We start from the raw sequence: 14,551 nt of genomic DNA, 5'->3' as shown, positions 1-14,551 counted from the left end.
TGAAATGAATTAAGTCCCGTCAATGTGAGAACCAAATCAAAAGAACGTTAGGTTGCAAATGTTATAGGTTACCTTGTGTTAATTAAAAAAAATTTTAGGCCAGGCGCGGGGGCTCATGCCTGTAATCCCAGCACTTTGGGAGGCCAAGGCAGGCAGATCACAAGGTCAGGAGTTTGAGACCCGCCTGACCAACATGATGAAACCCCGTCTCTACTAAAAATACAAAAATTAGCCGGGCATGGTGGCATGCACCTGTAGTCCCAGCTACTCAGGAGGCTGAAGCACGAGAATTGCTTGAACCCAGGAGGCAGAGGTTGCAGTAAGCCAAGACTGCGCCACTGCTCTCCAGCCTGGGTGACAGAGTGAGACTCCGTCTCAAAAAAAGAAAAAAAAAATTTTTTTTTGAATAGGGAATACTTTCATGTGTTTCAGACTAAAAAATTGATTTTATATGTATTTATGATTACACACATATACATATGCAGTAAAGTTTCATTTTTACTTGTCCTTCAGCCACCATTTCCTTTCCTCTTACACACTAATATTTTCAGTTTCTTATTTATCCTTCCAGTTATTGTATGGACATACCAGTAAATACACACATATATTAATATATCCAGTATTTTCCCCATCTCTTTTTTGCACAACCCCTTAAATATATTTAAAATAAAACACAACAACAAATTTTTGGTAAACAAAATTTAATACAACCATATAGTCAAGTAATAATGGTTAAAAGACATTTTATTAGATACAACTTTTAAAAAATTAAACTATGCAAGAAGTATATTTAAACAAAACATGTAAGTAAGTATTCACGTGCTACAACTTAACTAAGAACAATTAAATACAAAGCATTCTTTCCACTATGAAGACTCTGGAGCCTCTAATTGAAAGCAAATGACCTTAGGTCTATACTAGTTGTAAAGCAGATTATACTTTTGTTCAACTCTAAATTTGTATTGTCTTAGAGCTCCAACAACTCTCAATAAAAATTTAAATAAAGAAACCTTGGGGGAGGGGTGATAGGGAAGGGGAAAGTAAGTGCTTTTTCAAGAAAGTTAAATGAAAAAGCCTGAAGAGGGAAAAAATTGTACATAAGTATGGAACAAAAATAAGTATACTTTTTTGACATTCGATGTAGATACTGCAAATGAATTTACACGGGTTTAATCAATGTAAGATAGATATTTGTCTGAATATTTTAAAAAGCACCTAGGTATCAAAAAATAAAAACAAAAAATATAATGAAACTCCAAACATCCAACAATCTCCCTTAACATTCTCATTCTGCCAAGCAACCACACGTTGGTGCTTATTACACAATTTAAGAAGGGGAAGTTTATTTACTCTATAGGAAACAAATATGAACCTTATCTAAGGTAAGCTTCATTTAGATTGAAAAAAAGTTGAAATAGCACTAGAGAACTTAAGGCACATAAACAAATTCAGGTGCAGTTATTTTGAAACCACTAAAACAAATTCTTTTCTTTGGAACAATATATAAAATAAGTTATGAATGTTGCTGTTTTTAAAAAATTTATTTATGATAACTTTCAGCACTAGGAAAATTTAATATCTAAGGCAATCACACAAATGTAAAATGTTCATATAAAACATTAAAAAATGTCTAAAGTGTCTCTGGAATTATTCATTCACACTACTGGCTCAAATGGTTTCTGGTGCCTAGCATTAGATGTGACAATAATGATAGCTAGCTAGTCAAACCTACTGCCTTAAAGATCAACCAATTTGCTCCATTCTGGTTACTTGGCATGGTAAATTTATTTAACTAAAAAGAATAATGGGGTGAGGTGATGTAAACCTGGCTTTCAATAAGATGCACAACAAATTCTAATAAGGCCAAAACTCTGTTGAGGTTAACTGGTGTCTTGAGTTTACTAAAATAAAGGCAGTCCATAGGAAGCCTCGAAGAGACATTATCTTACCACTTGGCACCACATAAACACCAAGCTCTCCTCTCTGAAAATACAGGCCGGGGGTGGTGGCTCACGCCTGTAATCCCAGCACTTTGGGAGGCCGAGGCGGGCGGATCACGTGGTCAGGAGTGATCCGTCTCTACTAAACCCCGTCTCTACTAAAAATACAAAAAAATTAGCCGGGTGTGGTGGCACGCACCTGTGGTCTCAGCTACTCGGGAGGCTGAGGCAGAATCCCTTGAACCCGGGAGGTGGAGGTTGCAGTCAGCTGAGATCACGCCACTGCACTCCAGCCTGGGCGACAGAGCAAGACCCCGTCCTCCCACCCCACAAAAAAAAAAAAAAAAACGAAAAAGAAAATACAGTTTGAAGTAGATGTCGTCTTTTCCACATATAAATCTCAAGACATAAAAGGCACACACAATTCAACTCCTCTCTTTTCATATATGGGTTCTCACAGCAATTTAAAAAATCTATTGCCATATCCAGACAACAGGAAAAAAAAAATACCTGGTTTGCTTATTGACAAAAGTGGTGTAATTGAACCTTTGTCTTTCCTGAGTTTCAAAAAGGCTATTTGACAGTAGAGATACATAAACAATTCATATTCAGTAAGATAAAATGTATCAGTTCACAAAACATTTTCATCTTTTTAAGTATAAAAGAATCAATGTTCAACCACCACCATGTGTGAAGCCCCCTTTTCCAAATTAAACTTACTCTAGAATCATGAATTGAAGATTATTCAGTCATGGCACTTTACACCCCAAACGAGCAAAAGTAACAAGTTAATACCCTCCCTGAGTATTTACATCATCTTATCACCTGGTTTAAATGGAGTAAATACCTATATTTCAATCATCTAGGAAATAAAAAGGTTACTGAAGATCCAATACACTAGTATTTCATACCTGTGCAGTAAAGTCAGTGGGAAGATTAGAGTAGAAAAGGAGGAAGTTCTACTGTTGTAAAAATTAGACCACTTTTGTAGCTGACTCACATAGAGGAAAAACAGAAAATGATTAAAGTTCATGGAAAAAAAAACTGTACTTTTCTGTTCTACAAAGCATACCTTTGAATTCCCTTTCCAACTGAGGTATCACAGCTGGGTTTAGCAAACTCATCTCTTCTGACCTTGTAAAACTAAATTGTCATAAAGATTCTGATTATACATAAGTCATCGTTACTAATACTCATCATGTACTTTCAAATGTAAAAAGTTCTAGAAATGCCCAAATAAAAAAATCTTCCAGAATTGAATTTAGCATGGTCAACTAATTTTTACTTTATGTGCTTTTTTGCTGACCATCACAGACTGCTAAAATTTATGGTGTTTGGTATATATGTGTGTATACAACCATACTATCTACATACATACACATGTACATATATAGATTCTAAACCAAAGGTTCATATGAGCATCACCTATCAAAAAAAAAATCTTTATGTGATGAGAGAATGAATACAATCTGACACCAATTTGGTTGATATATCCCTTTTATTAATTCTACTCTAAAATTTCTTTATTTTATCAAGTCTAACGCTATTATTTATCAAGAATTAGTAAAGGAAGATAAATATTAAAAAATTAAAATATAAGTTGGGTAACTTTAAAAATAGTTATTTAAATTTTCTAAGATTCAACCTAAATTCTTGGTGCCCTTCAATATAAATTTTAAGTACTTAATTTATGTAGTTTTAAATTATGTAGAGAAAAAATATTGGTGTGAGGTCTGTGTTTAAAAAAATTCTGTTTTTCAGGATTTCATTTCAAATTTACTATAATAAACACATGGATATTAAAATAAATGTATAACAAAATAAAAGTAAAGTTAATACTTTTTACAACAGAAAAACACTAGAATATAAAGTTATCTTGAGAAAGTCTTTTTTTATGTGAAGTCCTATATTCATGAAATGGACATGATCTTACAAATACACATGAAAATAACAACTATCATTTGTAGAATCCTCAGCATTTACAAAATACTTTTTCACACATTATCTCATTTACTGTAAAGAATTTCTTAACTAAATAATTCTATTATCTATAAGAGTATAATGCAGATGTTTACTCTAAAATTAAAGTACAAGTATCCAAACTGTACCTACATTCTTTCAACTAAGAGGATAGAAAATTGTTTTCTGAATTGCTGTTATCACAGAATGGTATCTATCATTTTAAAATTATGATTTGAAAAATAAAAATTCCCTAAAAATTTTTAAGTTTTTTAGAGTTTTCCTCAGAATGTAGATTCTAGCTAAGCATTAAAGTTTAAAAAATGTCTATTTGAAATCTCTGAATCATTCTAAAATGAGAAAACAATGTAGCTTACCAATGTTAGGCTTTTTATTTCAACCTTGGTTTTAACAGAAATCTGGTGACACTCTAATTACATATTTGCATCATCCCTTCTATCATAAGAAATATACAAATTATAATGTGAAAGACAACAGTGACTGGAAGTCAAACTACAGCAGGCTACCTAGAACATCCCTAAATGCTGTAAATTATATCTGTCCACCCAGAATCACAATAATCACTTATGCTGTAGTTCCTGCCATATCCATCTATTTGCATTAGAAAAAAAATTCACATTCCTCTCTGAAAACTGATAAGCTTTATAAAATGGAGTTGAGAAATCTAGACAAAAGCAGTCTGTTGTATAGAAGCTTGAAAATGTTGATTAGTATTTTACACAATGGGGACCAAATGAAAGACTTACCTTAAAGATGGGAACTACTGCTAAGTTTTTTCAGATAACTAATTTTAAAAGAAAAATGGACCCACTGAGATAGGTGGTCCCTGCTTTATCCTATTAAAGGTACCTTAACAGTAGAGACTCTCAGGAATTTTAGCTGTTCACTAGAAAGTAGGATAATCAAGGAAGAGGTCCTCACCCAAAGCACCATACTAATGAGGTCAAACTCTACTGGGCTAGGAAAGAAAACCTATCCCTATTTTTCTTTTTCTTTTCTCTTGAGACAGTGTCGCACCCCGTTGCCCAGGCTAGGGTGCAGTGTGCGTTCATAGCTCACTGCAGCCTCAAACTCCTGGGCTCAAGCAATCCTCCTGCCCCAGCCTGCTGAGTAGTTGGGAGTACAGATGTGAGTCTCTGTGCCTGGCTGGCTGTCCCTGTTTTTCACAAAACAATATTGCAAAATGGGTTTCAACTGCTTTATCAAGTTAAGAAAAGATGCTTTCTTAGAGGATTGAAGAGATAATGCATAAAAACTTTGAGAGCCATAGTGGGTCATTTTTCCTTCAAAGGCCATTCCATTTTTCTCTTAGGAATTAACTTGTAATTTTAATCCCCCTTGTAGGGGCACTTATTTTTCTATCTCCTACCTAACTTCCCCCTAAAAACATGTTTAATGTAAGACAGCAATTCTAAGAATAAAGTCACAATAGTTCAGTATTTTATGATACCTGAATTGTTGTCATTACATTTTTATCAATTACAGAAAAAAACCCTTCAATAAAATTAACCAATCTGGATATACTTTGTTAACAACAAAGGTTTTTAAAACTGATTTTTTCTCCTAGAATGCATTCTAAGCATTAACTTCTTCAACCTAAATGATGCCTCAAGTCATGCAATTTTCTCTACATATATGACAAAATAAGGAATATACATACAGATAAACATACATAATAAGTGAAGACACCATTCACACATTCCTAAAAGGTATGCAGACAGACATTTCCTAATTCACATAGACTTCTTACAAATACTTACAAAGGTACACTCTTCAAAGGCCAAGTAACAACCACCATTACCTTTAACAAAAAAGTTTTTTTTTCAATTATAGGAAAGGCTTTATTATAGTTTGAAAGATTGATATTTTGAGGAGAAAGGCACCAAATTATTATTTTTACTATTTTTTGCATATGGCACAAAGGAGATATGTGAAGTTCCCACTCTAGAGTTTTTAAAACCTCCCATCTTGGATCAGTGTGGCTTCTTCGGTGAGGTATCCTGTCTTCAGAGTTTAAAGCATTTCTCATTGTATCTATGAATAGTCACACAGCCATGATAGGACACTGGCCTGGGCATTGCAGCTACCCCTGTGATGATACTTGTTGCAGGATCATAACAGAGAATAGTGTCTGTGGCTTCTCCATTTTCCCGTCTTCCGCCCAGGATATATATTTTACCATTACACACAGACATACCACAGTTTTCCTGTTTAACCAAATATATAAACAAAAAATTAACCATTGAAGATAAAGGATTTGGTAACAAACAGAAAAGCAAAATAATGCTTTAGCACAGTCAAAAAAAGGGAGACATGATAAAAGCTAAGGTCCTTTGGCCCAACTCTGTTCTCTGTGTGAGTGCTGGATAACTTTGCATGAATGAAATGAATTTCAAGATAGATGATATGTCAGTAGCAGCCACAAGAAATAACGAGATCATGTCCTTTGTAGGGACGTGGATGGAGCTGGAGGCCATTACCCTTAGCAAACTTACACAGGAACAGAAAACCAAATACTGCATGTTCTCACTTATAAGTGGGAGCGAAATGATGACAACACAGGGACACACAGAGAGGAACAACACACACTAGGGCCTTTCAGAAGGTGGAGAGTTGGGGGAGGAAGAGGATCAGGAAAATTAATGGGTACTAGGGCTTAATAACTGAATGATGAAACAATCTGTACAACAAACCCCCATGACACAGTGTACCTATGTAACAAACCTGCACTTGTGCCCCTGAACTTAAAAGTTAAAAAAAAAACCAAACAGATTATATGTTAGTAATTGGGGCCAAGATGTGGGAGGTAGGATGTGGACTGATAAAAGGGTTTTAACTTAATGGTAGTTAAGCAAAAGCATCTTTAAAGAGCCTGGCTTGCTTCTCCTATTACAGGAAGGTTATTATAGAAAGTGGCGGTTACATGACCAAGGAGTAGGAACAATATTCATTATATGGGATTACCCAAAAATTGAATGAATGAATGAGGAAAAAATTTATAACTAAGCTAACAAAACACTGTTATTAGGAGCCTTGGCTGGGCCACAGAAATGTCTCAAATAACATCTTACAGTTATCTTCCCACACAATGGGATTCTAAGCTAAATTTTATTATTCTCTGTCAATAATACAGTTACTATATAAAACAAATATTCTTGCAAGGATGAGAGTGATTCTTCAAAAACAAAACCTGGCTGGGCATGGTGGCTTATGCCTGTAATTCCAGCACTTTGGGAGGCCGAGGCAGGTGGATCACTTGAGGTCAAGAGTTCGAGACCAGTCTGGTCAACACAGTGAAACACCATCTCTACTAAAAATACAAAAAAATTAGCTGGACGTGGTGGGGGGTGCCTGTAATCCCTGCTACTCGGGAGGCTGAGGCAGGAGAATTGCTTGAACCCGGGAGGTGGAGGTTGCAGGGAGCTGAGGTTGCGCCACTGCACTCCAGTCTGGGTGATAAGAGCGAAACTCCGTCTCAAAAAAAATAAACAAACAAACAAACAAAAAACCCAACATTAACAACTGACTCACTATTACATGCATCTGGTTATACGGCAGGCCAGATATTCTTCCATTTCCAATTAAAGTTTCACTTTAATTCAGAGAGTTATTGCACCTTATTATCCTGGTTCCACATAACCAACAATGAAATAGTTTCTACCAATGAGTTCAATAAGCATTTTTACTTGACCAAATTTGCTTTATATAAATTTTGCTCTTATAGAAGAAATTAAATCTTGGTGGCTTTATATAATAGAGGGATACTATCTTTAGGTCTGAAAGAATTTGTGAGTACTTAAAAATGCCTATATTAGAACTTATAAACACCCAGAATGACTTAGCCTATTATCATATAGTGAAAGACACTTTAATTCAGAATACCGCACCCCCATGAATTGCACCAATTATGGAACAAACTCTAATATTTTTCATTTAAAGCACAATAAGCGCTTTCTATAAATTCTTAAAGTTCTGAATATAATAAAAACAAACAAAAACCTTAGTTTTCAGGTACAAGCTAGTTCCCACTATTGAACCTCTAGTAATTTTGAGGATGATTCTAAAACAATATATAATTACATGGTCTGGTAATTAATACTATTTCAGATAATAATGCTCAGAGTTAAATAAAGCAAAGAACCTTGAAAACAAGTATTCATATCAGGAAATTACCTCTATCCGATATAATAGCTTATTTCATGCTAGTAAAATACCATTTACTCTGTTTGTTTATACTGTATGAAAAACTTACTCTTCATTCAGGAGGAAGGGCAGCTAGTAGGAACAATAATTTATCAATATATGAAGTTTTAATGTTATTTTTAAAGACTGAAATGAAACATGATCCTAACATTGCAAAAAAAAAAAAAAAACCAAAAAACCCTCTCGTTATTTTTGTATGCTTAAAATGTTAAAATGTCAACAATAGACAAAAAGAATCAGATTTCATTTAATTATTCTAATCTTTAATGGTATTTTAAATACCTGGTCTACTGAAGAGAGAGAAAAAAAGTCTTCATCATTGACTTTTTAAAAAATCCCACAATTTTTTTTAAAGGATGTTCCTGACACAGATTAAAAAGCAAAATATGTTTCGAATAATAAGCTGTGTTTTTAGGAATTATGCAAAGTGAAAAGAGGCGTGGGAATGGTGAAGGACAAACAGAGAAATAGGCAGGGTCCATTAGGACTATAAAAAATAAAGACCTCATTTTTTTCAGCTCTTTTTTGCATTTAATATTCTAAGCATTTTAAAAAGCAACAGTATTGGGTTCATTTAACCGTATACAATGAAATTAGTTTGATTTATCCTTTTTCATCGGTTGGCATTAAAAGGGTAAACAATCACACATGGCTCAAAAATTACCTATCAATAACATGTGCATAAGGCTAGGTGCCGTGGCTCACGCCTGTAATCCCAGCACTTTGGGAGGCCGAGGCAGGCGGATCACCTGAGGTCAAGAGTTCAAGACCAGCCTGACCAACATGGCAAAACCCTGTCTCCACTAAAAATACAAAAATTAGCTGGGTGTGGTGGCATGTGCCTGTAATCCCAGCTACTTGGGAGACTGAGGCAGGAGAATCACTTGAACCCGGGAGGCAGAGGTTGCAGTGAGCCGAGATCAATGTGTGCATAGATGTATTTAGTAGCATTGGTGGTAACAATAAACAGAGGAGAGAAAATAATCACCTAAATCCCAGTACTAGATTTGAACTTCAATGATTTGTCTTTGTTAGACTTAATATACTTCTGATCCAAATGTTTATTTTCTTTAAATTTCTAAAGTCAGTGAATGTTGTTTAATTAGAGAAAATGTGCCATGTGTGTCCTATTATTATTTTTTTTCTCAGTTTTATCTCAATAACCTAGTTAAAAAATATTCATGTATGCCCTGCAATATGCTACATACTGGCAATTATCTTCCTAAACTGTTATCGTTTTATACAATATAGCAAAGTTCCGAATAAATGGTAATTCTTTTTCTTTTTTCTTTCTTTTTTTTTTTTTCAATTTTTTTTGAGACAAGGTCTCACTGTGTCACCCAGGCTGGTCCCTAACTCTTGGCCTCAGGTGATCCTCCTGCCTCAGCTTCCCAAGGTGCTGGGATTATATGCATGAGCCACTGCACCCAGCTTGAGCAGTAATTCTTAATAAAAATGCATTATTCTTTACAATCTTCACTGAAATAAACCAATAAAAAGCAGCTTAGATTTTTTAAAAATTAGAAATAAGTCTCAATACTTGACCATACGAGGATTCTCATGCAAGTAGGGTACACTGTCGCCTCTGTAGGGCTGGAGAATGGTTTTCCAGGGGAGGTCCCTGAGCTGGAGAAATGTGATTTATTTTTACTTAGATGTGATATGAGAGGGAGAAAACGTAATACTCATTCTGTACCATGAAGCTGAAGTGCCTATTATGTCCCTTTCATTAACTGGGGCAATGTTACTCCATATATATTACTAATTGGAGACTATACCTCAATGTCAACAACTTTAGAAAAGTGGTTTTATATTCAAACCCTATTCACTATCCTTATAATCTATGCTGTATCTCTAATGTATCTTGCAAATAAGATTATCTTAAAATTAAGTCCCTCTGGTACTTCCTCATTTGTTTACTTATTCAATATACATATATTTACTATGCAGAAATAAATGCAAGATACATACAAGATGAGTTAGAAGAAATAGGGTCCTCAAGAAGACTAAATTCTAGCATAGGAAATAAACATTTATACCCATAAGGGAATATACAATTGCCATAAGAGGTATGAGTGCTTTAACAGATCAGAAAGCAAAATAGATCCATTCTGCCCCAGTTAAACTCTGTTGTACTGAAGTGGTCCTTGAAAGATAAGTAGAATTACAAGTACAGAAGGTAAAACAGGCATTACAGGATAAGAAGACAGCACGAACCAGGGCAAGAACATTTATGATCTGTTTAGAGACTACAAATGACAGATACTTAAGGTACCTGAGGTAAAGTTATAGAATGTGAAGCTGAAAGGTCAAATGAAGGTCAGGCAATAGAAGGTCTAGAATGAAGTGGTAAAAGTTTTGGATTTTATTTAATAGGTTTCCAATCAAAGAAGAGATAATAAGTAGATTTATTGAAAAATAATAGGCTGGGCATGGTGGCTCATGCCTGTAATCCCAGCACTTTGGGAGGCTGAGGCAGGTGGATCACAAGGTCAGGAGTTTGAGACCAGCCTGGTCAACATAGTGAAACCCTGTTTCTACTAAAAGTACAAAAAATTAGCTGGGCTTGGTGGTGGGCGCCTGTAACTCCAGCTACTCGGGAGGCTGAGGCAGGAGAATCACTTGAACCCAGGAGGCAGAGTTTGCAGTGTGCGGAGATCGCGCCATTGCACTTCGGCCTGGGCGACAAGAGTGAAACTCCGTCTCAAAAAAAGAAAGAAAGGAAGGAAGGAAGGAAGGAAAGAAAAGAAGGAAAGAAGGGAAGGAAGGAAGGAAGGAAGGAAGAAAGAAAGAAAGAAAGAAAGAAAGAAAGAAAGAAAGAAAGAAAGAAAGAAAAAGAAAGTTGATGCTAAATGAGCTAGCAAGACAAGCTATTAGAGAAAGGAAGACTAATTAGAGTATTTTTGTTTGTTTAGGTAAAACTTGGTAAGAACTTGAACAAAAATAGAAACAATAGGAATGGAAAAAATAGGAGAACTGATAGGCTAGATTAATTCAATTTAAGAGAAGAAAAAGACAATCTAATAAATTAAGTTTCTAGGTTATTTGGAAATATAGAAAAAATAGGTTTGGGGAAGAAGGTGAGTTCTATTTGAAATTTAAAATCTTGAAATACCCATGTAAAATATCAAATAAAATATCAAATAGGCACTTAGAAATTTGAGTTTGGAACACAGGAGAGAGGCTTTGATGGCGATACAGACTTGGAAGACATCAGTGCTGAGCAGTAAATGAGATGATTCAGGAAAGAGTATAAACTGGGAAGAGGACAGAGGACAGGCTCAAGGAACATACTTAAGGACTGGGTAGAAAAACAAGAGAGTATGAACAAGAGTGAGGAGATTATTAGCAGTGACCTTTGAGAGTACATCTCTAGAGTGGTATGTGTAGAGCCAGATTTTCAGCATCAGAACCATCAAGCATTTTGGGGGTGGAAGGAAAAAGAGCCATGAATCAAAAGGTGGCGAAAAGGCCTTTTGGGAGGTGGCAGTGTGGGTAGGGAGTAGGGCTCCGGGTAGAATATATGGATGAAAGAAAGGTGAGCACAGCCATTTCCTTTATAACAGAAATAACAGATTTCCCAGCCTCTAACCAAAGAAACAACAAGTTTGGGAACATTCTTCTCTTCTGAAATATGAAAGAGAGGGGATAAATACTGGAGTAGGATTGTGAAAAAAGTCAAGAGAAAAAAAAAAAGAACAGCCCAAGTGTAACAGATACTTCTCCATGAGATGGTAAAAAGGAAGTTATTTCAATAAAATGACCCCTTGGAAGGAGTTCAAAACAGGTTGCCATATGCTTTATGTGGAGTTTTAAAAAAATACATAAAATAATTCAAGCAAACATGAAATATTTTATTTTACTTATTTATTTACTTTTTTGAGACGGAGTCTCGCTCTGTTGCCCAGGCTGGAGTGCAAGTGGCATGACCTCGGCTCACTGCAACCTCTGCCTCCCAGGTTCAAGTGATTCTCCTGCCTCAGCCTCCTGAGCAGCTGGGATTACAGGCGTGTGCCACCACAGCCAGCTAATTTTTTATTTTATTTTGTTTTATTTTATTTTATTTATATTTATTTATTTATTTTTGAGACGGAGTTTCGCTCTTGCTGTCCAGGCTGGAGTGCAATGGCTCGATCTTGGCTCACCGTGACCTCCGCCTCCCAGGTTCAAGCAATTCTCCTGCCTCAGCCTCCCTAGCAGCTGGGATTACAGGCAATGCGCCACCACACCCAGCTAATTTTGTATTTTTAGTAGAGACGGGGTTTCTCCACGTTGGTCAGGCTGGTCTCGAACTCCCGACCTCGGGTGATCGGCCCGCCTCAGCCTCCCAAAGTGCTGGGATTACAGGCATGAACCACCGCACCTGGCCATAATTTTTTTAGTAGAGACGGGGTTTCCCCATATTAGCCAGGCTGGTCTTGAACTCCTGACCTCAAGTGATCCATCCACCTCGGCCTCCCAAAGTGCTGGGATTACAGGTGTGAGCCACCACACCCAGCCTGAAATATTTTAAAATTGAAATTCCAGTGTATTAATAATGATTATGTACTTGGTCCCTCTTAGATTTATTTTTCTTTTGTACTGCTTTATGTTATTACCTGACGGCTGAATGTATTCTGTACGTGCATCCAGTAATCTTCAACTGGATCGTAACAGTATATTGCCTTGGTCAGTCCACCGGCAACATAGATCAGGTTGTTTAGGGATACAGCTGTTATACACCTTTTGGCAATTGGGATAGCTGCACGAAGTAGCCAAGAATTGGTTTCTGGATCATAAGATTGAACCTAATAACATATAAAAATATATAATTAAAATTTCTAAACAAAAATGGAAATGTACTTAATAAAGAATCTACCAATACCTACAAACATTATTTAAAATAAAATCCTATTAATTCAGAGAATTAAGAGAGGTTAGCCTGATAGTAAAATGTCTGAATTATGAACATTCTCAAATAAAATGCAAATTTATTACTATCAATTTATTACTATCAAGCAGAATAGAGTACCAAACACACAGAGATTGTTTCTAGAATGAATGGCCACCAGGTTTGTCCACTAAAATTAACAGTCTAAATTTTTTTACAATTGTGTTATGTAGGATAACTATGCCTCACATCTGAATATAACTTCTTAATGCTTTTAGGGAGTCCTTTCTTCAAAAGAAAACAAGTAAACCTCAATTCAGTCAGTATGCTCTGAATTATCACAAATTCTGAAATAACAAATTCTAAATAAGTAACATTTGATCACATTATTTTAAACTGAATTTAGAAAAAGAATTAATAGATTGACAAAATTCAGTTAACAGTGCTAAACCAACTAGGCATTAGATGCTTTTTTCCAGAATAAACATTTCCTGAGATGTCAGGATAGCACATATTCTTTCGTCCCGGAAGTTTACTGAACCGGAAGAACTTTGAGCCATCCTCTATTTACACTATGGAGGTTTCCTTTCCTTTTCTTTTTTCTGAAAAATACTTCAAAAGTATGTAGAAAATGACCCAGTTGGAAGCAGCATATTTAGTTACTATGTCTTACCCTTTGCTAATTCACTTCTCAACTGTGTTTTGTATAAATAGTTTTTAGATTTTGTAGATGACAGCAAAGGCTCAGAACAATTTATTTAGTAGAAAATTTCTACACAGATAGTCTCATTTCAAAAAGATTGGATCACATTTGTTAGAGCAAATTGTTAGATATACTAGAGTCTCACTTTAGCAACCCAGAATTCAATGTTTTTCTCCAAAAGTATATAGTACCAGAAAAATTTTAAAAGACCCCTCACACTAAGTGACCTGGCTACCTACTTGATAAGCCTTCTGTATTTCCCTTCTTGTACTTAATATTGGTAATTTCTTTAAAAGTGCATGGCTTACCTTATCAGAACAAGTATTATCATCAGGTCCTCCACCAATCACAAACAGTTTGCCTACACAGCTAGTCACTGCAGGAGAACTCACGGCTTCCTTAAGGGGAGCAACTTCAGTCCATCGATTTGAAAAGGAATCATAACATTCTACGCTGCTAAGTCTGTTTTGCCCATCATAGCCACCGACAACATATACCTATATGTAAAATACATGGAAAAATCTTAATTATCAAAAGTCTGAATTTTGAAGTAGTTGGTTAAAGAATTAAGGGATCTCTTCTCTTTAAAATGCCCTTGCTAAATAAATATAATTGCAATATATTTAGCTCAGAGTTTCTGAACCTTTTTAAAAATCATCATCCCCTACCACCACCACAATCCATGGAGCCTTTTTAGGTATTTTCTTCCTAATAGTCTTCCCTCAATAAAATTGTAATACCACAGAGAAATTGTGTATCTATTTACCTCAATGTATGTATATCTGTTCTTTATACATGAAAGGGTACATTTTTTTTCATCTTCTAAGAAACAATCTTTGCTCCCTTGGGGGTAAT

The 14,551-nt window shown here is 35.5% G+C and overlaps 1 protein-coding gene across 7 annotated transcripts in view; it reads right to left on the bottom strand.

The window, feature by feature from the left end:
* Positions 1-684: 684 nt before the first annotated feature.
* KLHL24 (kelch like family member 24) overlaps positions 685-14,551 on the bottom strand; it is a 51,111-nt gene continuing 37,244 nt past the window's right edge. For all 7 annotated transcript variants that reach the window (XM_063704419.1, XM_019024586.4, XM_019024587.4 and 4 more), the window contains 3 exons: positions 14,005-14,193; positions 12,722-12,910; positions 685-6,127 (listed from right to left, as the gene is read on the bottom strand). In XM_063704419.1, coding sequence (XP_063560489.1) covers positions 5,927-6,127; positions 12,722-12,910; positions 14,005-14,193 — 579 coding nt within the window. In that variant the 3' untranslated portion in view covers positions 685-5,926. The remainder of the gene's footprint in view (positions 6,128-12,721; positions 12,911-14,004; positions 14,194-14,551) is intronic.

Source organism: Gorilla gorilla, chromosome 2, assembly GCF_029281585.2.
Source record: "Gorilla gorilla gorilla isolate KB3781 chromosome 2, NHGRI_mGorGor1-v2.1_pri, whole genome shotgun sequence".
Classification (NCBI taxonomy): domain Eukaryota; kingdom Metazoa; phylum Chordata; class Mammalia; order Primates; family Hominidae; genus Gorilla; species Gorilla gorilla.
The sequence above is the reverse complement of the archived record's forward strand: the minus strand, read 5'-3'. Positions and strand labels throughout refer to the sequence as shown.